Here is a 27,184-nt window from a genome sequence, read left to right on the forward strand (position 1 = left end):
GGTGGACCTTGATGGAATTGAGCTGGACATCCCTGATGTTCATAGTCAACAGTTATATTGGGTTCCCACTAGTTTTTACTGACTGATTGCCTACCCCTTTTTAGGGACCAGATTCTAATGCAGCGTTTCTTAACCTGGGGGTTGGGACCCCTGGTGAGATTGTGAGGGGGTGTCAGAGGGGTCGCCAAAGACCATCAGAAAACACAGTATTTTCTGTTGCTTATAGGAATTCTGTGTGGGAAGTTTGGCCCAATTCTATCATTGGTGGGGTTCAGAATGCTCTTTGACTGCAGGTGAACTATAAATTCCTGTAACTACAACTCCCAAATGCCAAGGTCTATTTTTCCCAAACGACACCAGTGTCCACATTTGGGCATATTGAGTATTTGTGCCAAGTTTGGCCCAGATCAATAATTGCTTGAGTCCACAGCACTCTCTGGATGTAGGTGAACTATGACTCCCAAACTCAAGGTCACTGCCCACCAAACAATTCTAGTATTTTCTGTTGGTCATGGGAGCTCTGTGTGTTCAGAATGCTCTTTGATGGTAGGTGAACTATAAATCGCAGCAATTACAACTCCCAAATAGCAAGGTCTGTTTTCCCCAAACTCCACTAGTGGTTCATATCTGGGCATACTGAGTATCCATGCCAAGTTTGGTCCAGATCCATTGTTTGAGTCTACAGTGCTCTCTGGATGTAGGTGAACTACAACTCCAAAATTCAAGGTCACTGCCGACCAAACCCTTTCAGTATTTTCTATTGGTCATGGGAATTCTATGTGCCAAGTTTGGCTCGAGTCCATCCTTGGTGGAGTTCAAAATGCAATTTGATTGTAGGTGAACTATAAATCCCAGCAACTACAACTCCCAAATGACACCCCAATCCCACCAGTATTCAAATTTGGGCGTATCAGGTATTTGTGCCAAATTTGGTCCAGTGAATGAAAATACATCCTGCATATCAGATATTTACATTATGATTCATAACAGTAGCAAAACGACAGTTATGAAGTAGCAACTAAAATAATTTTATGGTTGGGCGTCACCACAACATGGGGAAGTGTATTAAGGGGGCATTAGGAAGGTTGAGAACCACTGATCGAGTCCAACTAAGCACAATCAAAATACCCTTGAGAAATGGCAATCTAGCCTCTGTTTAAAGGCTTCCAAGGAAGGAGCTTGTTGGAAGGTTGAGCACCACTGTTCCAAAGGATGCCTCTGTCCTTCTTTGGAGGCGAGGGAGGCTCCTCCAAAACCCAAGCGCTGTTTGGAAAGTTGCAAAACTGGCTGTGACCCGCAGGAGACCTCTGGCAGGACGGCGGGCACCTCGCCTGCCAAAGCACCCCCTCTCCCCCGTTTCCAGGGGGGGCAAAGCCAAGCCTGAGAAGAAATGGGAGCGGGGACAAGAGGGGGGTGGGGGCTTCGCGGGAGAAGAGTCCTCTCCACTGAGGCGAATCCCGTTCATCCGATGCCGTCTGGAGGGAGGAGGGGTCTCGCATAACATGCCAGAGGCAATCAGTCAGGGAGCGCGCGGCCCCCATTTCCTTCCCCCTCCCCTCCCTCCCCTTTCTCCAGCCTCTATAGAGGGGAGGGAGGCAGACCGCCGCCACACTCAGCCTCAGTGCCAAGCCTCAGTTGCAGCCTCAGCCTCAGCCTCCGTCTCCCGCCATGGAGCCCCGCAGCCTCGCGCTCCTCGCCCTCCTGCTGCTCGCGCTCCTCGGGGCCAGCCAGGGTGAGTGGGCGCGCGCGGGAGTCTGTGTGTGTGTGCGCGCGCGCGGGAGAGAAGGAGGGAGGGAGGCGGGCAGCGCTGGAGACAGGACGCGACGGTCCCCTCTTTTCCATTCCCTCATCTTTCGGGGTCACACGGGGGCCACCTTCGCGAGAGGGGCGCCCAATTCTGCAAGAAAGGACGCCGGCTGACATGCTCTTGACCCCAAATTCGGGTGGCAGCGGTTTCTGTCGGCGCTTGGGAACCCCACAGAGTCCGACGTCCAAGGCACGCCACGAAACCCCGACGACGTTGAGGAGTCGCCTTTGCCTCAGTCGCCTTTGCCTCAGGACGCGTCTACACTGCCCTATAATGCGGTTTCAGAGTACCATTGAGCTGCATTACAGGCGTCTAGGCTTCTGTATAATCCCGTTCGATGCGGTTACAGCTGCATTCGGAGGGCCTTTCCAGACAGGCCCTATATCCGTAGATCTGATCCCAGGTTTTTTGCTTATCCCAGATTATCTAGCAGTGCAGTCTCATTTTTGTGTGTGTCAGGAGCAACTTTGAGAAACTGCAAGTCGCTTCTGGTGTGAGAGAATTGGCCGTCTTCAAGGACGTTAACCAGGGATGTATTACCCTTCTGTGGGAGGCTTCTCTCGTGTCTCCGCATGGGAAGCTGGAGCTGACAGAGGGAGCTCATCCGCATTCTTCCTGGTAGGCCTGGTCAATCCATGGGTCTAAATGGTCCTAAAGTACTTAGAAACTAAAGCTCTGGTGGCGAAAATTTCAGAACTCTAACAAAATTCTCAAAATTTCATTATAAATGGCAGTTTCTAATTGGTTCTATCATAAAAATCACCAATAATGAAATAATAATTACATTTTGAAAGTTTTGTTAGAGTGCTGAAATTTTCACCACCTGAACTTTAGTTTTGTAAGTACTTTAGAACCACGGATTTCCCAGGCCTACTTCCTGGATTCAAACCTCTGCCCTGTTGGTCAGCAGTCCTGCAGGCACAAGGGTTTAACCCGGAGTTTAAAGCAGAAAACCAGGGATCACATCTTGAGATATAGGGCCTGTCTGGATGGGCCCTGAGGCCCCTTCCACACAGCTGTATAAAATCCGCATTGAAATGGAATATATGGCAATGGGGACTCAGATAACCCAGTTCAAAGTGGACATTGTGGGATTTTCTGCCTTAATATTCTGGGTTATATGGCTTTGTGGAAATTGCATTATACAGCAGTGTTGGTCCCCATTCTACACTGCCATATACACTCCATATGATCTGCTTTGAACTGGAATATATGGTAGTGTGGACTCCGATAACTCAGTTCAAAGCAGACATTGTGGGATTTTTTCTGCCTTGATATTCTGGGTTATATGGCTGTGTGGAATGGCCCTGAAACTGCATCATACAGAAGTGTTGGGGCCCCATTCTACACAGCCATATAAAATCCATATGATGTGCTTTGAACTGGATTATATGGCAATGTGAGTGTGGATTCAGATAATCCAGTTCAAAGCATATAATCTGGATTTTATATGGCAGTGGGGATAAGGCTTCAAAATACCCAATGCAACCCAAGGCACACTCAAGTGGTGCTTTTTGTGGAAGTTTCTCTAAACATTATTTTTTTCCTGTGACCAGAGGGGATCCTCTTCCTCATCTTCCCAGCAAGACTCTCTGATCCACAGTCTTGGATTCTGTTTCGTTATTCCTGTTTTTGATTTTGTTTTGAGCTGCCTCACAGCTTGCCTCCTCAGCCATGGAAAAAACTGCTCCCTCGGGAGTTTGAAGGGTTAGGGTTGGGGGGTCTCTTTCCTTTCCAGAGAGCAAAGGCTTAGTTTGGCAGACCCTGAGAACACCGAAATGAGGATTTTCTCCTGGATAAGGACATAATCCCAGAGGGAGGGAGGAAGAGAGGAAGGGACGGAGATGGGAAGCATCTGGTGAAAGTGGCTCCTTAAGGTGTCTGGCAAAACTCATTGCAGCCACTCTCCAGTCCGGGATGTTGAATGGGCCCAGGCGGTGGTTCTCCATAGTTTAGCTGGTCTGCAGTTCCTATCATTGTGAGAGGGCTTGTAATCCCAGGACACCTGAGATCCCTGACCACGACTATATATATGGTTATCAGACCACCTTCACAGGCCCACTTTGGCCATCTAGTCTAATCGGCTACCAGGCAAGAATACAGGCAGTCCTCAAGTTACAAACAAAATAGATTCTGTAGGTTTGTTCTTAAATTGAATTTGGAACACATACATTTAAAAAATGTAACACCAGCCTTTGGAAAGTTTAGGGAAGAGGGAACACCCCTGTGGTGTTTGTTTTGCTGTCAGTTCCCCTGTTCAGAAGATTTCACCTCACTTTCTGTCACTATGATAATTGGATTTTGAAAAATGTGGTGTGTTGTGGAAACAAGGATTGGTAAGAAAGATTCAATGGGGACACCTTTTCCCCCATGATAACTCTTTCAGGGGTGAATTTCCCTTCCTAGAGGTAGATTTCTCTCTCTCCCTGTTTCACCCTTGTTCTCAACTGTGAGTAATTTGTAAGTCAGGTGTCTGTAGCTCAGGGACTGCCTGTGCACAACTAAGATAAAGGTAAAGGTTTCCCCTGATATTAAGTCCAGTCGTGTCTGACTCTGGGGGTAGGTGCTCATCTCCATTTCTAAGCTGAAGAGCCGGCTTTGTCCATAGACACCTCCAAGGTCATGTGGCCAGCATGACTGCATGGAGCACCGTTACCTTCCCGCCAAAGTGGTACCTATTGATCTACTCACATTTGCATATTTTTGAACTGCTAGGTTGGTAGAAGCTGGGCCTAACATTGGGAGTGCACCCCACTCACACCAGAAGCGACTTGCAGTTCTCAAGTCACTCCTGACACACACACACAAAACCCGCTCCTTGTATTCGAACCACCAACCTTTCGGTCAGCAAGTTCAGCAGCTCAGCAGTTTAACTTTTTGGACTCCTAAAGCACTCCTGAAAGATGCCCATCCAACTTCTGTTTAAAGACCTAAGATGGAGAGTCCGCCATCCATCCAAGTAATCAGCTCTATTGTTGAACAGGAAAGAAGTTTGTCCCAGTGTTTAGGAGGGATTCCTTTCTTGTAATTTGAATCCATTGGTTCATGTTCTCTTCTCTAGAGCAGCAGAAAATGGAGGGCTTTTTATCTTCAACATGATATCCCCCCCAGATATTTAATGATGGCTATAATCTTAACTAGTCCATCTTCCGAAACTGCTCATTTTTAGTTCACCGAAAGACCATGGTTGAAGACAAGAAGAGAGATATTCTCCTCTTTTCATTCGGAGTGACTAGCCTATTAACTTTGAATATGTTTTGATGGATTTAACTGTTAATTTTTAGTGCTGTTTGTGTTTGATTCTGTTTTAGTGTTTGTATATTTGTATATTTTAAATTGTATACTAATACTTTTATGTCAAGCCACTTTGAGTCACCTTTGGGAGAGATAATAATAAGAGCATCACTCCAAGTGACCGACACTAACCATCTTACACATGCTGGCCACTGCAACGGCAAGGATGGGGACAGGGGACGGGATGGTGAGTGCCATCCCTTGTCCCTGAACCACTCGAGCCCAGGGAACACAAGATGGCAATGTAAACAGTTGCTGCTTACATGGGTCCAAAACTGTGTTATGGCCCACATTAACTGGGCATCTTTTAGCTGCCAAGGAGCTGATTTGCCCAACCTTGAGGATAGATAACTGATCAGTGTTAATGTGCCCTAGCTTAGGTTTATTCTGTTTCCATGGCAGTGTAAACCAGTGTCTGAACTATATGAACTTTGGACTGTGGATGGAGGCTCTACATAATGGACCACTTATCTATTTTTTTTTCAAAGCGCACAGCATCTCTGCTATGCTACATATGGTGCGATGAAGGACAACTGTGAATGGCTTGTTTGAGATCTTTTTTCTTTTGTTACCGGCAGCTGCAAAGGCTGGTATTTCTCTCTGCAGTTCATTGTGACCCTTAGATTAACCTAATGGCCCTAGATATAATTGCTTGTAAAGACAAAACATTATTCATTTGTAAAAGCACTAGGAACATTACAGACTACGCTATTCATCACAGAGCATAACAACAACAACAACAACAACTTTATTTTTAACCCACCCTTTCTCCCCGAAGGGACTCAGGGTGGCTTCCAAAAAACAAAAATGGCAAACTACTGTTTTATGTTGCTCTGGAGATTTAAGACACGAGCAATGGATTCAAATTGCAGGGGGGAAAAAGATTCCACATAAAGATTAGAAAGATTTCCTGTAAGTAAGAGCTGTTCAGCAGTGAAATATGCTGCTTTGGAATGTAATGGAGTCCCCTTCTCTAGAAGTTTTAAATCAGAGGCCATCTGACCATCTGTCAGGGATGTTTTGATTGTGTGTTTCTGCATGATAGGGATGGACTGGATGGCTCTTGTGGTCTCTTTCAACTCTATGATTCTATTTCCCCGGGTATAATTTGCACCAGAGAAGGAGCCAACAGTGGCACGTGTGGTTTTTGGGTAGTTATGTTATATAAACAAAAAAGAAATTCAGCTGTCTATTATAGTCAGAGTTTATATATAATGCAGTGAGTGTTTCTGTTGGGTGGGGGTGGTGGGGGATACATTTCCACTGATTTGTTCTGCCACATTATTCCAGGAGTCTCTTTAACCTCTGCAGCTGATTATTCCAGATATGTGGGTGGCTGTAGTTACGATAAGGGAAAGAAAAACATTGTCCCACATTCAAGGGCCTCTGCTTTCATTAGCAAGTATCTTTCAGAGTTATGGTCAGTTTCTGTTATATTTTTTGAAAGTGAGAATAACTGTTTAGCACAACCTACTCCATTTCTAAATGTTTCTGAACTCATTTGTTGACTTAATATTTTCAAACAAATTGTGATACGTATATATTATGATGATACATTTAACAAAATTCATCAGTAATTATTTGGGAATCGAAAATGCCTTTTTATGTCTTATTTTAAGAAAAATCTTCTACATCTGCCTTATAAAAGTTTATGTGCTAGAAATTCATTTGTGTAGTTGGATCAATTCATAAGATGGTCATATAAAGAGTTTTTTCAGTGCTTGTGTGGTGTTGCCATTTACTTTTTTTTGTTGCCATTTCAGTGTATTATCTTATACCCCCCTCCCAAGAAGAAGGTTTTTCACAAACATAGAATACCATGACCCCAATCCAAATAACCCCTTCATATTGGCAACTGCTTTTAGCAAGGAAAAAGACACCAAGAGTGTCATTCACAGATCTCTGTAGCTTTGCCTTCAGAAAACCAGTGTGTCTGGAAGCATTCTATTCCAGACACATATTAAAGAAAGAATATCTATATATGTATCTATATCTATATCTTGCGTCATGTGCGTGTCTGCCACCTTTTGAAAGTGGTACAGATCGGACAGAAATGGAGCTTAGTGCAAGAAATGTATATGGTTGGGATGGGAATCTAGTGACCAGCTCAATGTCTTTGGGATCCTCCAGGAACACGGAAATTTGTCCCAAATGCTCCCAAACTCTGTACCTTTTAAAAATTTTTCCTGAAGTTTGTTTCCCCCCTGTGTCAGGAGCGACTTGAGAAACTGCAAGTCACTTCTGGTGTGAGAGAATTGGCCATCTGGAAGGACATTGCCCAGGGGACTCCCGGATGTTTTTGATGTTTTACCATCCTTGTGGGAGGCTTCTCTCATGTCTCTGCATGGGGAGCTGGAGCTCACAGAGGGAGCTCATCCACACTCTCCCTGGATTCGAACCTCTGACCTGTCGGTCTTCAGTCTTACTGGCCCAAGGGCTACCAGGGGCTCCTAAAGTTCATGTCTGTTTTATAAATGTGGGCATACTTTGATGCACCAGAAGGCCCAACAACCTATGTAAATGTTTGGGTGTGACATGTAGTCTTGGGAAAGCATTTTACAGATTAGTGATTCCTAAATTTTGGGAACCTGAAATTCTCATTGTGGTTTTCTTTTCAGCATTGCATGAAACAAGAGACGCCAACAGCTATATTCGGGGCAAAATCTGAATACCCAAAGGCCTGATAACTTCTCTCCCCATAATGAGTTTGCGGAGGAGTGACTTGTTTTGCTTTGCATAACTGAGAACTTGCTTTCTTCCCTTGTTTGACTTTTGATTTGGCCTCAGGTCAAATAGTTGGGTGGGATTAACATTGAAGCGGCCAGGCACCTTTCTGCTTTAACCCATTATCTTGCTCAATTGCCTCTATGGACTAAGAACAATTCGCTGGCGGCTGCTGTTGCTATTTTTTCTAAAAGTCGCATCTCCATTTCTTAGGCTCTGGTTTCTCACCTCATTTTTGTCTCCAAACACAAGGATTAAAGGCTGAAATCCTTTGTACTGTAGAGTGAGATAGTAAAGGTTTGAATTTTCTTCTTTGTATTACCTTGTAGAGAAGCCCATCAGCTTGACTTATCGCTGCCCCTGCAGATATGTTGAGAGCAGTGTGGCCAAGTCTCACATTAAGCACCTGAAGATCCTGACTGTTCCTGGCTGTTCGCTCCAGATTATGTAAGTGTATTTCAATTTTCTTAATGCATTTTGTGCTTAGCAGAAGCCGCAGCCATTTTCAGAGCGTGCAAATAAAGGAAAGTTCATCATTCACAATGTACTCTCAGAATATTTGGGGGGATTAGAATAATTTTACAACTTTCTCCTGAACACATTAAAGTGGGGCACATTCCACTTATTTTATGTGGGGAACATTTAAAAAGAAAATACAATTGAATAGCTTTATTATCATTGAGCTATTTCACAATAAAATTAAATGCTTTCCCCAGCACACACCACAAAACAACACAAACATCCCTCTACACTCCAACCACCCCACTATACAGCCCCCAATGCCACATCAATGCGAAATCATGGAGTTCAACATAGCTAATGGCCATACTTCTATAACAATTTGCTTCATTGTCAAGCTGCAGATGAAAGCATGAGCAAAACAGATAAAAAAGAGCCTCTCTTTTAAAAAGAGCTTCTCTTTAAACACTTACTCAATTACTTTTTCTGTATTGTGTAGAGGAAACACAGAGAATGCCAAATGCAATGGGGGTAAGTATGGGGAGAAGCAGAGAAGTCTGGAATAATATCAACATACTGATTTTAAATAAATAATCTAATACTGTATGTTTATTTTTCATTTTATGGGGGTGAAACAGAGAAGGGCACAAAACACTAGGGAAAGGCGCTCCTTGTTTCACTGTTTTGACGAAGTATTCTAAAAGAAATGGGAGTCCCACAATATTCAAGTGTCTTATACCCTGCAGAGGAATAATCGAAAAGATTATTGTCAGAACAGAATGTGATGAAAGCAACTCTAGAGTGAGTTATCCTTATGCCTAAAGAAAGAGGGATTTCTCCAAGCTAAGCAACACTGCAGTCTGTATACAACACAAAGCACAAGAGATAAACAAACAGTAGAGACGTTTGCAAAACGTATTCCCCCTCCCTTTAAGCTTTAACAGCAGAACCCAAATCCTGCAAATATTTTCAGAGAGAAAGCCAACATGTGTAAGAGACTTACTTTTCCTTCCCCTAACTCTTTGCTATGCTTTCCAACCTATCTTCTTGCTAATGGTAAGGAGGATCTGGGTTTGCTCCACCTTTAAAAACTATGCACAGTACATGGAAACCCACTAGATGACTGTGTGCAAATAGCAGTTTCTCAGCCCCAAAGGGTAGGAAACCAAGAAAACCTCATTACAGGGTAGCCGTGGAACCCTTCTAAACTGACCATATATAATGTAGTCCGAAGCTGACTCAAGGTCACTGTGGCCACAAAACACACCAATATGTGCTGTAGCACAGATTAAACCAAAAGCAGCACATTGAAAAAGTCACAAAAAGTCTGATGTAAGCCATATAATGCACTGTGCTTAATACCAGTGCGAAATCAGCTTCACAAAATGCATTGTTCATTGTGGTCACCTGCCCCTGCTGAAGCGCAGTAAAGAATCCTGAACAGGGCTGGAGAAAAAAGCAACTGAGGGCAAATCATTTCACTGGGAGAGGTCATTGATCACCTCCACTCTTAACTATTACTTTCCCTTTTTTACCTTATAGCCCTTATAGTTGATGTGCATCTCTGAGAGAAATGTTTAAAACCCTGCAAAGTAGTTTGAAGCCAACTTCTGCGGCAAGTATAATCACCCAATTGCCCTTAAACTGGTTCCAGATGTCAATCTAATCATCCAGGCACTGAAACTGGTTTGTCTCAAACCAAGCTGAATTATAGCGTCAGTATAGAAGCACCCTTGGTGTCACCGTAAGGCAGAAATGATTTTAAGGCACACAATAATAGCCAATAAAACATGAGATGTAAATTATTATAAAGATGAATTAAACTCAAGAGCATGTTGTTTTGACATATACTAGACGTGAATGATTTCTAACTGTATGATTTTGCTACTTTAAGGGCCATGGCTCAATGCTACAAAATCATGTGGCTTGCGGTTTTGTGGGGCACCTTTATTCTTGGGAAGAGAAGGCTAGAGACCTTGTAAAACAACAACTCCCTGAAAGAAATTTCGACAACTCAAAACTGATGTTCAGCATTGAGTCCTGGCAGTGAAAGTTCAGAAAAGTTAAGACTCCTAGTTAAGAACGGGGGTGAGACAACAGGAAGTGAGAGAAATCTGCCTCTAGGAAGGGAAATTCACTCTTAGAAGAGTTCTCACGGGGCAAAAGTTGTCTCCACTGAAGTTTTGTCACCAATTCTTGTTTCCAGTTTTTTTCAAAATCCAATTCTGACAGAGACAGAAAGTGCAGTGAAATCTTCTGAACAGGAACACAGACAGCAAAATAAACACCACAGCGGTATTAACCCTTCCCCTTCCCTATGCTATCCAAAGCGCTTTCTCTCTCTCTCTCTCTCTCTCTCTCTCTCTACCTACCTACCTACCTACCTACCTACCTGGCTGGAGTTACACTTTTAAAAAGTACCTGTTCTGACTTGCATACAAATTCAACTTAAGAACCTATCTTAGTACCTTGAGGACTGCCTGTATATGCAAGTCACAATAGTAATTCAAAATATGGTCATGGCTTCTGCAAAACACAAAATACGTGGGGGGGTTTCCAGCATTTCCAAACTGGGAGAGAAGAGGAGGAGGGAGAGATGAACCTGGAGGGTTCCTCTTCCTTGGAAAGAGAGAGGGGTGGGGGAGAGAAAGGAGGAAAGAAGGGAAGGAGGAAAGAAGGGAAGGAAGGAAGGAAGGAAGGAAGGGAGAGAGAGAGGGGGGGGGGGTAGGTACCTTTCCATGCCTGAGGCCACAGGCAGGCATGGATGCCGTGCTCCTCGGGGAGAAAATGTGTGCACAGGATGCTGTTCCCTCTCAAGGAAGCCCCTTTCACTGAACCCCTGAGTTAGGGCTGCGTCACTCTCAACTCTAGGGAAAAGGCAGAGAAGAGGAGCTTACCAGGAATGCATTCAACTTGCGGCAAAGGGGAAGAGACAGCTAAGTGGTTGCACCGTAACTCCCATCAGCCTTAGCTGGCCCAAGAAGAGAGGTTGGGAGCTGCAGCTTAGCTTGATCTGGAGGGCCACCAGTTGCCTGTTTGGGCTCTGCAACATGTTTTACATTAGCAGATGATTTTTTGATCAAAGTGCACTTTTCAAATTTTTGTTTTCAATTATAATAGTAGCATTACAACTAACATTTCAGCGCCAATCTTTATAAGTGATCTTGACTAACTTGACAATTGTGCAGTTCTTTGCTGTTTTGCTCATTATTTGTTAAGAAAATTATCCTGCCTATTTACTTTCTTATGCCTTCATGGTCAGAATTCCATTCAACTTACACGCAGGGAAACAGGTCACCTAGTCACCTCCACTTTTTATCATGCACTTTGAAACAAATGAAAAGAAACATTAATTTGGACTGTAAAAGCGGGTAGCTTGGCCATTTCTGCTAGCTTCCATGCTGTTCAGGTCAGGCAGTACAGAGAGTACCCCCCTTCCCTCCAGCTTTTCAAAGCGTACACTCCTGCTCCTGGAGTCAATTAATGACTTGCAATTTGAAGAGAGAGGGGCTGAAGAGGGAGCAAGCTCGTAGTGCTATACCGTTCGGCCTCAGAAGGAAAATGTACTCTTCTAGAGGAACAGGAAATGGCTATTGTGCATGCCAGGGAGATGGGGGTAGGGGAGACATATTTTAAAAACACAGTGATTGCCTGTGGATTTCAAGCTTCCCAAGGAGATTTTTTGCCATTTAGTGCATCCAGACAGGTTTGTAGGTGGGGGGGGGGGGGGACTTGCCTTGCTCCCTGCCCAATATCTCCTTCTCCCATGCAACTCTTTGGAGATGTCATTTGGAGATCAGTATCTATCCTATATGGACACAGGGTCTTTGGAAGGTAGGGCACTCTAGTGCTACTGGAACATTTCCTTCCACTTTTTATTGTAGGGAGACTTTGACATAGTTAGTTGTGGGAAGGGGTTGTACCAGTCTACCCCTGATCTTTACAACAAAGACTCTGGGTTTCTTCTTGAATCTTGATTAATTTGTTTAGCCAACTTGTTTACACTAAGAAATAGGCACCTGGGAATAGGGAAGATGTTGCTGAAAGGTTAAACTGACAAGAGGCAGATCATTCATAGGTACTAATTGCTTTCTATATAATTTGGTAAAAAGCTGTAGGGCTTTCTGTGCAGCACTGTACTTATTGCAGTCATCTGGAACATATTTTTTTTATTTTAAGTTTTATATACACAAAGAAATGCTAGCTTTCTACCATTAATTATACCGACCCTCTGCAAATATAATTCAATTGCATATTTCAAGAGCTTAAATATATTTTAAAAATATGTCTTGTGACTATTTGAGAGGCAAAAATATGGAACTTTAGAAAAAGTGCAAGGAATGAGTGTGGTTCTTGCAGCACAAAAATTTCTATACGCCCTGGCAGCTGGTGGCTTCCATATTGGAATTCACTCCAGGGTCCCATCTATATTTTCATATAATTCAGTTTCAAACTGCATTATATGGCAGTGCATATGGGACCAGGTCTTAGTCTGAACTTTAAAGGAGCTATCAAAGAGGCGAAATCCTCCATTATAAGTTCAGCAAATTAAGATAGCTCCTTTAAAGTTTTGACTAAGACATAGAGCAAATGCACTTGCCCAACTGATAGAGATGCTACTAGCTGCCAAAGTTTATGGATTAAATCAAGTGTTAGTCCCGCTGAATCAAAAGGATGGATGTCAACATAAGCTGATTCAATGGAACAATCTTAAGTGGGACTATATCCATTGGGTTTAGCCAGCTGTTTTCAGCGAATAGGATTTGGCCAATATACTGTTATCAGTTGAAAATAATCTGCTCTCAAAACAACTTCAGAGCCACCAGTTATGAACATAAAATTCAGTTTAAAGTTGCACACCTTTGTTAATGTATCTTCAGCAACATTTGGTGTCCTTGAATTTCATAATCTTGTCAGATCAAATATGTAAAGTTGATAAGAACTGGGATGTGACTAGTTAGTTAGCTGTAAAAAAGAAAAAGAAAGCTCAATTTTGCCTTTGTTCCTGACTGCAGTTCCCAACAGCTTTAAGCAAGCATTTGAAGAATGTTGGGAGCTACTGCCTAACAATATTTGCAAGACCACATATTCTCCGTCCTGGTTTAAATATTGGCTGGCCATGTGGCAAGTGAAAGGTAAACCTGTATGTTAACATCACTGTCAGGGAGGGCCCATCCAGATAGGGCCCAAAACGCTCAAGCTTGTTCACTTTTATTGGAGGCATCCAAAGAACGCCTCCTGTAAAAGCGAATTAATTCGGGACAAAGCAGGAAACCCCTGCTCTGTCCAGAATTAATTAGATACAGGATTAGACCCAGGTTTTCTTGAAATATCCAGGTCTAATCCAGTATGGGCCCTGTGTGGACTGCCCCCTCAGTAGTCCTAGGACAGCCCTCCTCCCCAAAACCACTTAAAACAACTTGAAAAAAGAAAATAACTTACCTGGCCGCCGTTAAACTGGTGCCAGAGCTCTCCTGCCACATAGAAATGATGTGCCAGGAGAATGTGGGTCAGGAGGAAAATCACCCCCCTCTTCTCCCAGCACATCAATTCTACGCACCAGGAGGACTCTGGCACCATGGGTTTTTAAAGGGTTTTGGGAAGAGGGTTAGGGTGTTTGGGTTTTCTCCCAGAAGGTTCTGGGAGTGCATCCAGACACCCAGCATGGAAAACACGAGCTTTCAGGCTGGTGTGGGGACAGTAGGTTGCACCAACTTATTTTTTTTAAAAAAACACGGATCAGCACAGACTTCTTCCTTGTCTGGAATCTGCCAGAAATCCAGATTTAAAAACTCACTGGGTCACACTTAAGTGACCGTGATGTCTTTATATTTTTTGAAAATACTCTTTTAAACTGCCTTCTTCTTTTTGGAAGAGAAAGCATAAGAGCTCAATGGATGTTGTGCTTAATAATAAAAAGGATAGTTCTCGTTGGTTGCTTCTGCACTATAGAATCAATGCAATTAGATATCACTTTAACTGCCACAGCTCACTGCTATGGGATCCTGGGATTTGTAGTTCAGTGAGGTACCAGCACTATCTGGAAAAGAAGGCTAAAGACCTTGTGAAGTTACAATTCTCATGATAGCAACCTATTTTCACTTTTTTTATTACATAGATATAGATAATGTCCTCCTTAGAGAAATTAGACTAGCCCCCACACTTCAATGTTTTTAAAAACATGGCTTCGAACAGGATTAAAACTTGTGTATTTTACTGCATTATAATGTGCTTTTGTAAGCTTCCCCATGTCCTTTTGAAGAGGTGGTGGTGGTGGGGGGATATAAATAAGGTATTATTATTATTATTATTATTATTATTATTATTATTATTATATACATAACAAGATTAGTACACAGCAAACAAGATCACCATGCTGGCTTTTGTATTTGAACACATCGGACATTTCCCAAGTGTCTAGGACTGTGTGAATAATGCGTGCAGATCTGAGTAGGGTGGCCTTTTGCTACTGACAAATGGTAATTTTGTCACTGCCAATTGTTTTTAAGTGCAAGCCAAGGTCTTTAGGCACTGCATCCAGTGTGCCAATCACCACTGGGACCACCTTTACTGGCTTGTGCCAGGGTCTTTGCAGTTCTGTCTTTAAATCCTCATGCCGTGTAAGCTTTTCCAGTTGCTTCTCATCAATCCTGCTGTCGCCTGGGATGGCAACATCGACGATCCATACTTGTTTTTTTCCCACTATTGTGAGGTCAGAAGTATTGTGCTCCAAAACTCTGTCAGTATGAATTAGGAAGTCCCAGAGTTGTGGTTGTTGTTGTTGTTGTTGTTGTTGTTATTATTATGCATCTCTTTCCTCTTTTTGACAGTGCAAGATTGAAAAATAGCAGCAAACAGATCTGCATTGATCCCAAGCTAAAGTGGATTCAGGAGTATCTGGAGAAATATCTACTCAAGTAAGCCAAGAAAACAAAAGGACTAACAGCTAAAGCACACTGGGTAAAGCACTGAAGGCTTATTCTGGCCAGATGGATCATTTCCACTCTCCCCCGAGAAAATAGACCGTATTCTTGCTTCAGGTCTTTTGGGATTTTTCTTCCTGTTTTGCTAACAGGAAAGATTTGGGGATTTTCTATCTGACACCAGCATTTTCAGTATTCGGGACTAGAAACAAGGGCTAGCTGAGCCCTGCGAAAATGAGCCAATCCTGAGTGCAGTTCTCATAAAAAAACCCACAAATGCTGTAACTCAGCCCTTCATTTGTACCCTTTTTGAGGGTAACCTGCATGGTTCATAGCCATATTCAAATTTCTGTCTGAGAATGTTCCCTTTTGGATACATTGAATATGTAGGAGATGCAGAAATCGAATTCCAAAATTCCTTCCACAACAGTCTTTGGTGGGAGTTGTATCCACCTAAACTCTGTTTCAAGCATACCTGCAGGTCATTTTCCCTATCTGCATAATGCTGAATTTCCACCCAATTCCAAAGCATTTTCTTTTAGCATTTCCTGTCAGTCAGATATGTTTTTCAATTGTTGCCCTGTGTCTAGTGATATCTTACTGACTGCTGCCCCCGTAAATGATTATATGGAAAATGAATATTTTACAATTATTATAATGTAGCTTTAAAGACCTTCGGTTTTTCACTTGTATTAAGATTGTATTACATTGTATTATACATGAACTTGCACTCACGTACATAGATATATATATGCACACACACATATGTATAAATATACACATGCACATCACATTCTAGCTATAAAGGTGGCTATTTTTAATGTTATAAAAGCCCAACTGTATATGGAAGTTTATTTTATAAAATAAAATGAATGCTTTTTTAAAAATGGGCTCTTGTAAATTGTTTCACCTTCTCACATTACAGAGACTATGTACTGTATGGGGGCTGTTTTTCATTTACTCCTTTTGGCCAGGAGTAAGTTTGTCACTCACTAACCCTACTTATTCTTCTTGAGGCTGGATCTACATTATCATAAAATGAAGATTATATGGTAGTGTAGATGGGACCTGTCTGTCCTCCAATAATTATTTCTCAAGTGTATATCTCTGATGTTATTGAGCTATGGCAGAAATGGAAACCAAATATTTTTCCACCAAAGACTTCCTTGTTCTTTCAAGTTAAAATTGCCTGAGCTGCAACTCTTAACGCCGTTTTAATTGAGGGGCTTTGCGTCTAACTGAAGCTGCACCATTAAGACCTGAGGCTAGTAACAGCTCTTCCTGACCCTGATCCTCTTAACAGCCTTCTGCATAGATATCCAATTTCGTGTAATATTAACTCCTAGTTCCATGATAGTCAAAGAATCAAGTCCTAATTTCAGTCATGCTAACAACTACACCATTAACATTAATGCTGATAAGTCTTCAATCTTTTCTTGCTTTCTTTCATGTAAAGAAAGAAATTATAACAAACTTGTAAATTCCAAGAATTAGTGAGGAAAATAGGGAAGAGTCCAAAGCTACCAAGTGATCACTTTTGTCAGGCTTGCGATTTTAGAGAGGGTGAAAAGGAAGAAAAAAGTGTGCAATGGCTCACTAGCATTTTGTGATATGGATTTTTATTAACAGAGCTCTGTATCCTTCAAATTCAAATGCAACCCCGGTATGTAGCTTAGCCCAAAGGCTAACCCCGGTATGTAGCTTAGCCCAAAGTTGAGTGCCAAACAAGATGCAACATGGGAAATGTATATGCAGCCTTGCAACTCACAAAAATGTAAACTTGGGCCACAGGTGAAGGAACAGGGAAGAGGGAGATGCTTGGCCCTTTCTCTTGGGTCATTTCCTTCATCAAAATAACGGACCTTATACTTAAAATAATATAATTACATTTTAAATCAAAATAATCAACATTTATTTTAAAAGCCAGACTCAAATGCCTGATACTACTATATCACCATGGTTTTGTTACTATAATGACATTAGATAAAACTACAGCAGGAATTATGTATTGTACTGAGTGTGAAGATTCTCCTATTTTTAATAAGCATACAAAACCAGGGAAAAATGCAGGGCAAAAATGATTTTTTTAATGTAAAAGATTTGGTCACTGAGGTTACCCGAAGGACGCACTCATCACATTATATCTTTTACTGGAGAGACAGAGGAGAAGGGATTGGAGATTCTCTTTATCCCAGAAGCTGCTTGTTGCCTTGCTATTCCGATTAATATACTTCTCCTTTTTGAAAGTCATGCTTAAAGAATCCAGATGAGTCACGAAAACTAGCCACTCTTCTCTGCATTGAGGGAGATGCGAGCAACAGCTGTGTCTACTACCATCGTAATTGCCTGCCCGCTTTGCCTTTTCTTGAACTCGGGTCTCAGAATTACTCTCTGTCCTAAATTCCAAACTCATCCATAACCATTCCTTTTTTGAGGAAACATACCACCCTTCTTCATGGTGACATGCATATAATCTGTTTGTGTTGGGAAAAGATCTCTGTGTTGATATATGAATCCACTTCTGGACTGGATTCCTGAGCATTTACCCCCTTTAGAGGGAGAAGGGGAAAGGAACACAAATGCTCTATCCACCTCTATCATTGCACTCTGTGCCATCCCAGTGAAGGAAGGGTATTCTGTAGAATGTGTGTATGTTTTCCTCATAAGAGGTTGCAGATCCCCCAGGCCAAAACATAAATACTGTGTGAGAAAGGTCAGCCTAGTAGTAATGTTAAGGATGGAGTGAACATGCTCAGTCCCACTGCATCTTCAGTGATATTGTGTAGTGGGAAAGAATGACTGAGGATAAAAACGCCATTATCTGTGAGAAATATTTTCTTGAACTTACTGCAAAAACAGAAAACTGTGGATGATTGCAAACCTTATTGAAATAAATAACTTTCATAGAAGTTACCCTAGAATACTTAGGAAATCCCTAGAACAGTGGTTCTCAAGTTGTGGGTCCCCAGGTGTTTTGGCCTACAACTCCCAGAAATCCCAGCCAGTTTACCAGCTTCTCTAAGAATTTTCTAGTTTTTCCAGTGGGACTCTATGATGGAAGCATACCATTGAATTGACTGGAGGACCATGTATTCCTTGTATAGCTTTTTTGGTTAGAACATCAGCTGTGGTGGCCGTGATGCCAAGCCTCTTCTTCTGGGATCCTTCTTCCCAAGAACATCACCGCCTTCATAAAAGAAGCTTGCAGTGGATAGCACTGAAGTGTAACTGTATCAGTAGTTTATGGGATGGGTAATTCACAGTAGGGAACGCTTGAGGCATGCACTGCTTGTTATGAAACCTCTTGAAATCCAACTACATCAAGATGTCCACTTTGCTTTCCTTGATGCAGTCTAACTTGAAATGCCAAGTTTTATAGTAGTTTTCAAAGAAGTAGCTATAAAAAAGGAGAAGAAGAAAAAGAAACATTCCTGCAAAAATAAAAATTAGGTAGTCTTACATATGCTGCCACATTTCTTTTTCTTTTCCATCCTGCTTCCTCTCTCCTCTTAAAGATTAATTATATACTCCAGGATATTCAACAGTAAACCTCCAAAGTAGTTGTACATTTAGGGCCATGAGTTATATTCCTGTTTTACTCCTTCAATGAATATCTTTGGTGTTATATTTACTATATGAAGTTATGGTCCTCTTTAATATGTTCTGATTGCAATGAACACAGTTAGAACAGGGATTGCCAAGGAACAATTCTCCATGAAGTACTTCATATATTAATTGCATTAACAAGCCTGCTTCCTTTACGCTCTTCATGTGTTACAGAGTGTCTAGAATTGGTAGTTACTTTCTTACAAGCGCTACCATCGCTCAACAGTTATGTTCCTTAATAGACTCTTAATCTGTTCTTCACCAACAGGAGACTCAAGATGTAAGAGGCGAGCACTGTCGCCATCCACAGGATGCCCCTATGTAGAAGCCAGAGATATCCTTCTATTAGGGAATGTTAACGGCATCTCTTCTATTACATATCAAAGAGCACTTCTGAAGTCATATATTTGCACAAAATGTCTAGGCTTTGCCAGCAGTATCTGATCTAGTTTGAATCTTTGGGTGAGTCTACACTGGTCAGTAAATGAGTAGAAATGCTCCAGGCTGGTCCTGGATTTGGCAAGCATGCACCCTGCTGGACCCACTGCGGCACTGGGCTGGTGTCCACATGGTCTCGCCAGAACAAAACCACACTGGACCATCACTTCACCTTCTGTGTTGCTGTTGTCACTCCTAGTCAGCAACAGAGCTTCATGCGATCCCATGGCCATCATGGGTGCCCCATTCTGACATCAGTAAAGAAACCCATGCAATTAGGAAGGAGGATGGGGCTGATCTTCCTGGTTGTCTGTGTAGTTCTGCTAGTCTCACATTGGGATGCAAAGAGCTTTATGGCCTACTGGGAGCAATGACAGTGGCAACATGGGTGCATACCAGGCTGAACTGAATTTGATCCAGGTGTCCACACTACATCAAATCTGCAGGATACTCCAAACTTTCCAGTAAATGTCACAGCATCCCCCCCAACTTTGCTTGAAGTGGGATAAATCCAGTTAAACCAGGATAAACTGTGATATTCACCAGAAGTATAGTAACATTGTGAGGACAGCCAAAGGTCAATTCAGAGTGAGTCTGGGCTTTTGTGCCTGCATAGACTTGCCCTTTGGCAAAGTTTGATATTACGTAATACTCATATAAGTAACCAGAATCCATATGAAACAGCATTTATATGCATTTTGCTGTGCAGAACCCTGGCATTTACTCCTTATAACAAGAATTTCCTTGTTGGCTGGATTTTAGATGAATGCATGGAATAGAAAAGGACGGTTGGATCTCTAATATTTGTAGAGACAGTCCCCATCCACACTTTAAAAAAATAGAACTATGTTTGAAAATAAGACAAGCTGTGGCCAGCGTTTTTGTAATAAATGACAGCACATTTGTGGAATAAAGTGGTGGTTCATGAAAAATCATGGACATTGGGGGGAATGGGCCTGAATCAAGACCATGACAGGTTCATTTGACCATGTAGGGCTGAGAAGCTGCAATTCAGGATTATGGATATGCTACTGAAATCATCCCAAATAAAGTGAAACATACTGGCTTTTTTTCCAAAGAGGAGCCCCCCGTGACACAATGGGTTCAACCCTTATGCTGGCAGGACTGCTGACCAACAGATTGATGGTTCAAATCCAAGCTTCTGTCTCAGCTCTAGCTTCCTATGCGGGGACATGAGGGAAGCCTCCCACAGGATGGTTGTCCCCTGAGCAATGTGCTTGCAGAAGGCCAATTCTCTCACACCAGAAGCGGCTTGCAGTTTCTCAAGTTGCTCCTAACACATTTTTTTCAAAGTTTCTGTTAGAGTGGTCAGTAGAGTCTAAGCACTGTATCGTATGGTATGTGTCTAAATGATTATAGATGGATACAAGTGGTAAGCCTTCTTTTCTTCATTTAATTGTCAACTAAAATAAGATTCAGGTGGAAAGGACAGTCTGCTTGCAACAGAAAAGCACTGATTACTTAGTACTGAAATATGTAATCTCTGACAAATGTGGAAAAATCACAAGAGATTTTAAACAGGGTTATAGCTAACGGTATAATGAACTGTAACAGGCAATAGGAAGTGGCATTCACTTATATCATTCTGTCAATAGAGCAGCTTTCTTCAACAAAATGAAGGATTTAAGTGATTTCCTATCCCCCAGGCAACTCACTACACGTCCTCAAAAATAAGCTTGTCTGCTTTAGATGGCTGTGGGACAATCAGATGCTTTGGGATGGAGCAGGAATAGCAAGAGGGAAAGAGAAATTACACAGGGTTTGATCTCTCCCCACTGTACATTTATAGAACTATGGAAAAGCAAAGCCTGTGTATTCTGCCAAACAGCATTACCTGTTTCAGATTGTTTAATAATGTATTCCTTAGTGGGTCAATGTTAAATGAAAAAGTTCAAGCTGATGTAAGGAATACAAACATGATGTCTTCATATGTACTCCCTGTAAAATTCTGAGAAATAGTGTGGTTATATAATGACTGCCTCAGCTGTAACACTTGGCAAATTTGCTTAATGGTCCTCTAAATGACTGCAAATCTTTTACCATTGGCTTGGTGTTCTGAGAGTTGAAGATCAACTCATAGATCCCCATCACTGTCCTAAAAGAAGGAAGTCATTTGGATTGCAAGGCTTTAGAAACCTTGTTGAGAAAAAGTCACACCGAATTCAATGGTGTTTTCTTCTATTACCAGAAGCAAGTGCCTCAAGAAAAATCTACCATGTTTGCACGTTCTTGGGAGCAAGCACTATTCATCTCAATAGAAATGACTCCTGGGTAGATGTGTGTAGGATTGTGTTGTTAATGTTAGTAATTTCTAGATAGCAAATCCAGAGGGATGTATATTCAGCATTTAAAAAGCACACAGTTCTGCAGGACCGGAGGTTACATAGTCCAAACAGATACACTTGTGAACAAACTTTGGAAAAGTGGTTCATATTTAATGCTAAGGGCGCATATTTTGCCATTAGTAATTAGTCATGACAATCAGTATTAATGCTCCTCTGCTTATGGAAAATGCCATTAGACACCAGTTTTCAGTGATAAAGAAACAAAATGGCTGGGGACTGTGACTGAGAAACTGCAAGTCCAACTCAGGTCTATGTCAGCGGTACAGGAAATCAAGAGTAGTGTCCTAGAAATCCAAAGGATTAAAAACAAACCAATTCCAAAATCTGGGCTTGTTCACAAAAATATGTAGTAGTTCTTCCCAGAGAGTTCCCTTTACAATATTTGTGAACTTTTCTGCAACTTTTAATGGTGAGGGCAGGGTAGGTGTCAGTAGATTCACGTTTTCTTGTTATGTAAAACAATGTGAGCTTTCCTGATGACAGAGGATTTTAAAACTCTTAATTCAATGTAAAAGAGCAACCTGAGGTCTGAAAGTAGATCTGTGTATAATCACAATACTCCTTGTTCCTTTAAGATGCAGAATTGACAGATAGGCAAGTTTGCATAGGACCCAACCACAGAGCGCATCATCGAGAGAAAAGAATACTAGTCTTTTTATTCCATAGTGACTACTTCATATTACAAGGGAAGCAATTTTAATGCACTAATGTCTGCGCATCTTTAAAAATATCTATGTGGTTTGTAGTGATGTGAAAATTGGAGGGTGTTTAAAGTGAATTCCTGTGCATGACTACTTCATTACAGAGAGCAGCAGCAGCACAGTCCAATTGAAAGCAGCCTCTGTACAGTAGTATGAAAGTATGGATTGTTTTCAGGTTGATTAGAACATTGCTAATGCTGTGTCTCATATTTCAGACATCCCCATGCAGCTTCCAAAAAGTGTTAAAATGTTTTGGATGGATAAGCAGCTTTATTTTTCTTTCTTTGTATTTAATATATACATATTTATAATGTTCATAATAAAATATGTATTCAGATTCTACTTTTCTCAGTATATGTTTTCCTCTGTTCAATTGAAGTAAATATACCACAGAAGGATTACTCCTTTTCTTATTTCTGGCTGCTGGTTTGGCATGTTTCTTGGGAGTTGCTGAATTTCATTTTTGGAAAGGGAAAGACTATTTTTACAGAAACTGTCATGCAACTGGATTGCTCTTTTTAAAATGATTTATATCTATAAAAACTAACCTACAGCAAAAAAAAAATTGCCCCCACTAACCATCAACTACATACAAATCTACAGTACTTAGTCTAAGGGCTTTGTATTCGCTTTCTGTTTTTTATTTTCTCAATTTTCCATGCCCATTAAAAGAAAAAAACAACAACAATGCATCATTTCCCCATAAGATGACATGCTTTTAATTTTTAAAAAACCCAAAGTTTAAGACCTCATCTTTGCTGCAGAAACATAATAAATATTCAGCAATCTTTCTTGAAATTGATTAGACATATCTCCTTAATTAACATTGTGAGTTTATCCATTTTTATTAGTTCACATGTCTTCGTAAGTTGCATCAGGATAGTTGATTCTTTCCATCTTTGAGTAAAGATGATCCTTGTTGCCATAGTCATATACTCTCCTGTGTCAAATGAGCTATTTTGCATTGATTAATTCACTCCTTTTCAGTAATTTTTTAAAGGAAGCTGTTTTTTCGCAAACGTTTTCTTCACCATTTGGCCACACAACTTGGATTTGGATCTTGCTGCTATATTGTGCTGTTTCTAGTTCTACCATGTGAGGCCTCAAGCAAAGATAAACTCTAGTGCACGCCTACACAACTTGGCGAAATTAAGGAGCAAATATTAAAATAGGATACATTTCCACAGGCCAGCCCCCCCCTCCCCCATAGGGCTGGCCATGTAAGGTTTCAGTGCTGGTCTTTGGGACTTCCCAGCATTACCAGTGGAAGAAAGGCCAAGATGAGGGGAATGGTCTTGGCAGATCCCACCACTGGCCTTTGACCAATGTCAGGTAGCACAGCGCCCTTTAGCTATGCTTCTTGCTGCCCCAGCAGCACATGTGGCAGTCACCACCTCCTTTGGTCCTTCCCTCCCTCTCTTCCTTCCTTGATTACCCAGAGCCTATCGAAGGAGCCAAGAAGAGAGGAAGAGATACTGAGAGAGTGCAATGGGGTCGGGTGAAGCCAGCATGCTTTTCTTCAGTGGAGCTCCTTGTTGCCCCAGCAGCAACTGCTGCAGCCACCTCTTTGGTTGTGAAGTCTCAAAGAGTACAGACTTAGGAGCTGACAGCAAGAACCTACTGGGAAACAAGAGTTGCCTTTAATAATAATAATAATTATTATTATTATTTATTTATTTATCTATTTATTTGACTAATCATATGACCATTTCAAAATACAACACGAATAAAATACAAGGCAAAAAGGAGAGGACAGCAGCTGACCTATTTACAGTCAGAGTCTTATTGTCCTGGTTCTTTCAGGAAATGTGCTCTTTTCTTGATAGCTGTCAGAATAAAAAGCCTGACTCTGATTATGGTGGATCTTTCCTGTCCTTGCAAGAGGAATGTCAAAAGATCATTTCTGTTGGGGGACCTGCAGTTGGATCATATTGGATGTAAATATCTGTTGCCTTTATTAGAGCATGTTGGCATCCAGGCAGCAGGAAAAAGGCATTCAAAACCAATAGTGAGTGACAGTGAAAGTGCAATTTCAAAAAATAAAAAAAGGATTTGGAAATAGATGCAGCGATGGATTTAGGCTGGACAAGATCCACCTTGAGCCCTGATATAGCTACTGGATTGGAAATAATTTCAGAGCGACTTCATACTCCAATAACTTTTGTACAAATGCATAGCAGCAAGATGAAAATAGAAGGCCTATATAACCAGAAGACTGGATTCATGTTTTGAGGGTATGGGAACATTGGGAAACAATACAGTTTGTTATTGCCTCTTCCTCCCACTATCCATTCATTGGGCTTAAATTGTCTTACACGGAGAAAGGGAGAAATAAAGTTTGCAAAGCCCATGTGTAGTAGTCACATTGCAGAGAACTAATGGATCCCCAGAGAGGAGAAGGGAGAAAACAAAGAGGTCTTGGGAGGGGCAATAATGGAAAGCCCCACATCTACCATAGCAGAGCACATGGACTTAAGAGAGGTTTTTGAGGACCAAGAATGACAAATTGTCTCCCTATCAGTACATTGAACTAGAAACAGAATTGTCCAAATAAAATATTTATCATATGATCTCGAAGAAAATGTCAGCATTGATAAAACCAAAATTGTGGTTTCATTACCCCATCCACTTTGCTCATTGGAGCTCCAGGGTTTTTTTTTGGTTTTTTTTTAGAAAAAAGAAATATGGATCATTGAGGCTGGTTGCAGACTATCGAGGGTTAAATGCAATTAGCACTAGCCAAACATATCCCGCTTCCACTGATCAAGGACATACTGTCAATCAAGCAAAGGGAAGATTTTCACCAAGCTGGACCTGAGAGAGGCTTACCATAGGGTAACAATCAAGGAAACTCTAAAATGTCTCATGAGTTGAGAGCCAGTTTTGAAACATCCAGACGCCCAACAGCCCTTTGTAGTACAAGTGGACACCTGTGATACATCAACTGAAGGGATTTTATTCCAAAAAGATGAAAAGGAAAGCTTACATCTTTGTGTTTACCTGTCCAAAAAACACAATAAGATTGAATCCAACTGTCCAATCTTGGAAAAAGAAGCAGCTGCTATCAAATTTGCATTAGAAGGCTGGCAACATTTCCTACAGAGGACACCCCACAAATTTGAAGTTTATACTGACCATCGTAATTTAGAAGCACCCAAAATGCCACGTTAAAATAAGCCCAAAACAGTTGAGTTAGGCGATGTTTTTCTTTAAATTGAATTTTGAATTACATGGAAGACAATTTGTTAAGGTTTCCACAACACAATGTGCAGAGAAAGGAAGTAGTAGACACATTGCTTACACCACAACAATTGGGGTTGGTGGTAGTTACCAAGAAACAAAAGGAAATGGATATTCCAGTGAAACAATCCAAGGCTAAAGACTTGAAGAAATGACATTTGGTAGACTATTTGTCTAAACATTTGTATGGGGAAATCAAAGAACTGAGGAAGCCATAAAAGACTGTTTATATCTAAGACTGAAGAGTTCTTGTAAACTGCCCCCTTTATGTTAGATAGGCATGAGAACAAAGAACGAAGGTACTTGTATGACCAGGAAGAAGGAGGGGGCAGATCATCCCTTCTTCTTTGTGGTTACACAGGTGCCATGATGGATAAGATTTGTCACAGAACTACGTGGCCATCTGACAATGGCAACAGTGATGGCATGAAAAAGGAGTTGGCCTGTGTGGCCAATGGGCCACGATAACCACCAAAAGTTGCAGAATACTGTGGGGGTAGCCAGAAGCAATTGCATAGTAAGTACAGTTTGTTGAGCCCATGTAGACAAGCTCTCAGTTACATTAAGGCTCACTTTTAAAAACAAACTAGGGGCCCTTCCACACAGGCCTAAAACCTTTCACTGTTTACCAGAGATGTCCAAATAAAACCTCAGGTAAACCTAAATGAATAAATGAGTAAAATGGACACCTTCCAGTTGTGGGTCCTGTGGGAATTGACTCCCAGGACTGCTACAGATATCCCCACTGTGATCCTGGTTTTTGAGCACCCCAACCTCCCCTCTCAGCCCCCCCCCATTTACCCCAAAAATGTACATTAGGGGCCTAGATATATGCTCAGGCCCCTCACATAAGTTTTGGGGGTAAATGGGGGGCTAGGGGCCGTCTCTATGCATGTAGCCAGTCTGCACAAAGTCCAGGGTTTGGGATAGGTGTGGAACAGGAATATCCCAGTTCCTCTTGGGTTTAAGGCCTCTGTAGAAGGGCCCTTAGTTATCAAGGCTTGTTCTGAATCACTCCTGCAGCTCTTAGATCAGTTCTACACTGCCCTATATCCCAGGATCTGATCCCAGATTATACTGCCAGATTATCTGGCAGTATAGACTCATATAATCTAGTTCAAAGTCATGATGATTAATGTTCCTAAATTCTCCTTGTCTTTAAGACAAGGGCAGCATCATTCAGTTCTCTGGATTCTTTTACACAAGTTTCTCTACTTCCCCTGATTCCATCTTGTAATTTAATCCCATTTTGCCAAATTTATTACTTAATCAAGTTTTATTGCATTTTAATTTATTTTAATTAACTATTACACGAGTTGTAAGATAGTGATTCTTATCTATTTGTGGATTTTTGTTTTTGTCTTTGTCTTTGTTTATTGTTTTGTCTTTGTTTATTGTTGATATGGTCAATGGACTAATCAATAAACAGATTTATATTGGTTCAAAGCAGATTTGGGATCAGATCCTGGGATATCGGGCAGCGTAGATTGAGTCCAAACTTCCCCATATATCTCACTTCTGCACACACAAGATCTTGAAAGTTCTCTGGATTCATTGGCCTTCAACTTCCTGTTGCCCTAGCCAACACAGAAGTAATCATGGGAGTTGCAGTCCAATGACATCTGG

At 41.5% G+C, this 27,184-nt stretch overlaps 1 protein-coding gene across 1 annotated transcript; it reads left to right on the forward strand.

Annotated features, from left to right (window-relative positions):
- The first annotated feature begins 1,422 nt into the window (after positions 1 to 1,422).
- CXCL12 (C-X-C motif chemokine ligand 12) lies at positions 1,423 to 22,660 on the forward strand. The gene is given in 5 exon segments (XM_060769326.2): positions 1,423 to 1,619; positions 1,621 to 1,732; positions 8,155 to 8,272; positions 15,115 to 15,201; positions 19,082 to 22,660. Coding segments are annotated over 5 exon segments (450 nt in total). The 5' UTR covers positions 1,423 to 1,502; the 3' UTR covers positions 19,098 to 22,660.
- Positions 22,661 to 27,184: the final 4,524 nt, after the last annotated feature.

Source organism: Anolis sagrei, chromosome 3 (genome assembly GCF_037176765.1).
Source record: "Anolis sagrei isolate rAnoSag1 chromosome 3, rAnoSag1.mat, whole genome shotgun sequence".
Lineage (NCBI taxonomy): Eukaryota > Metazoa > Chordata > Lepidosauria > Squamata > Dactyloidae > Anolis > Anolis sagrei.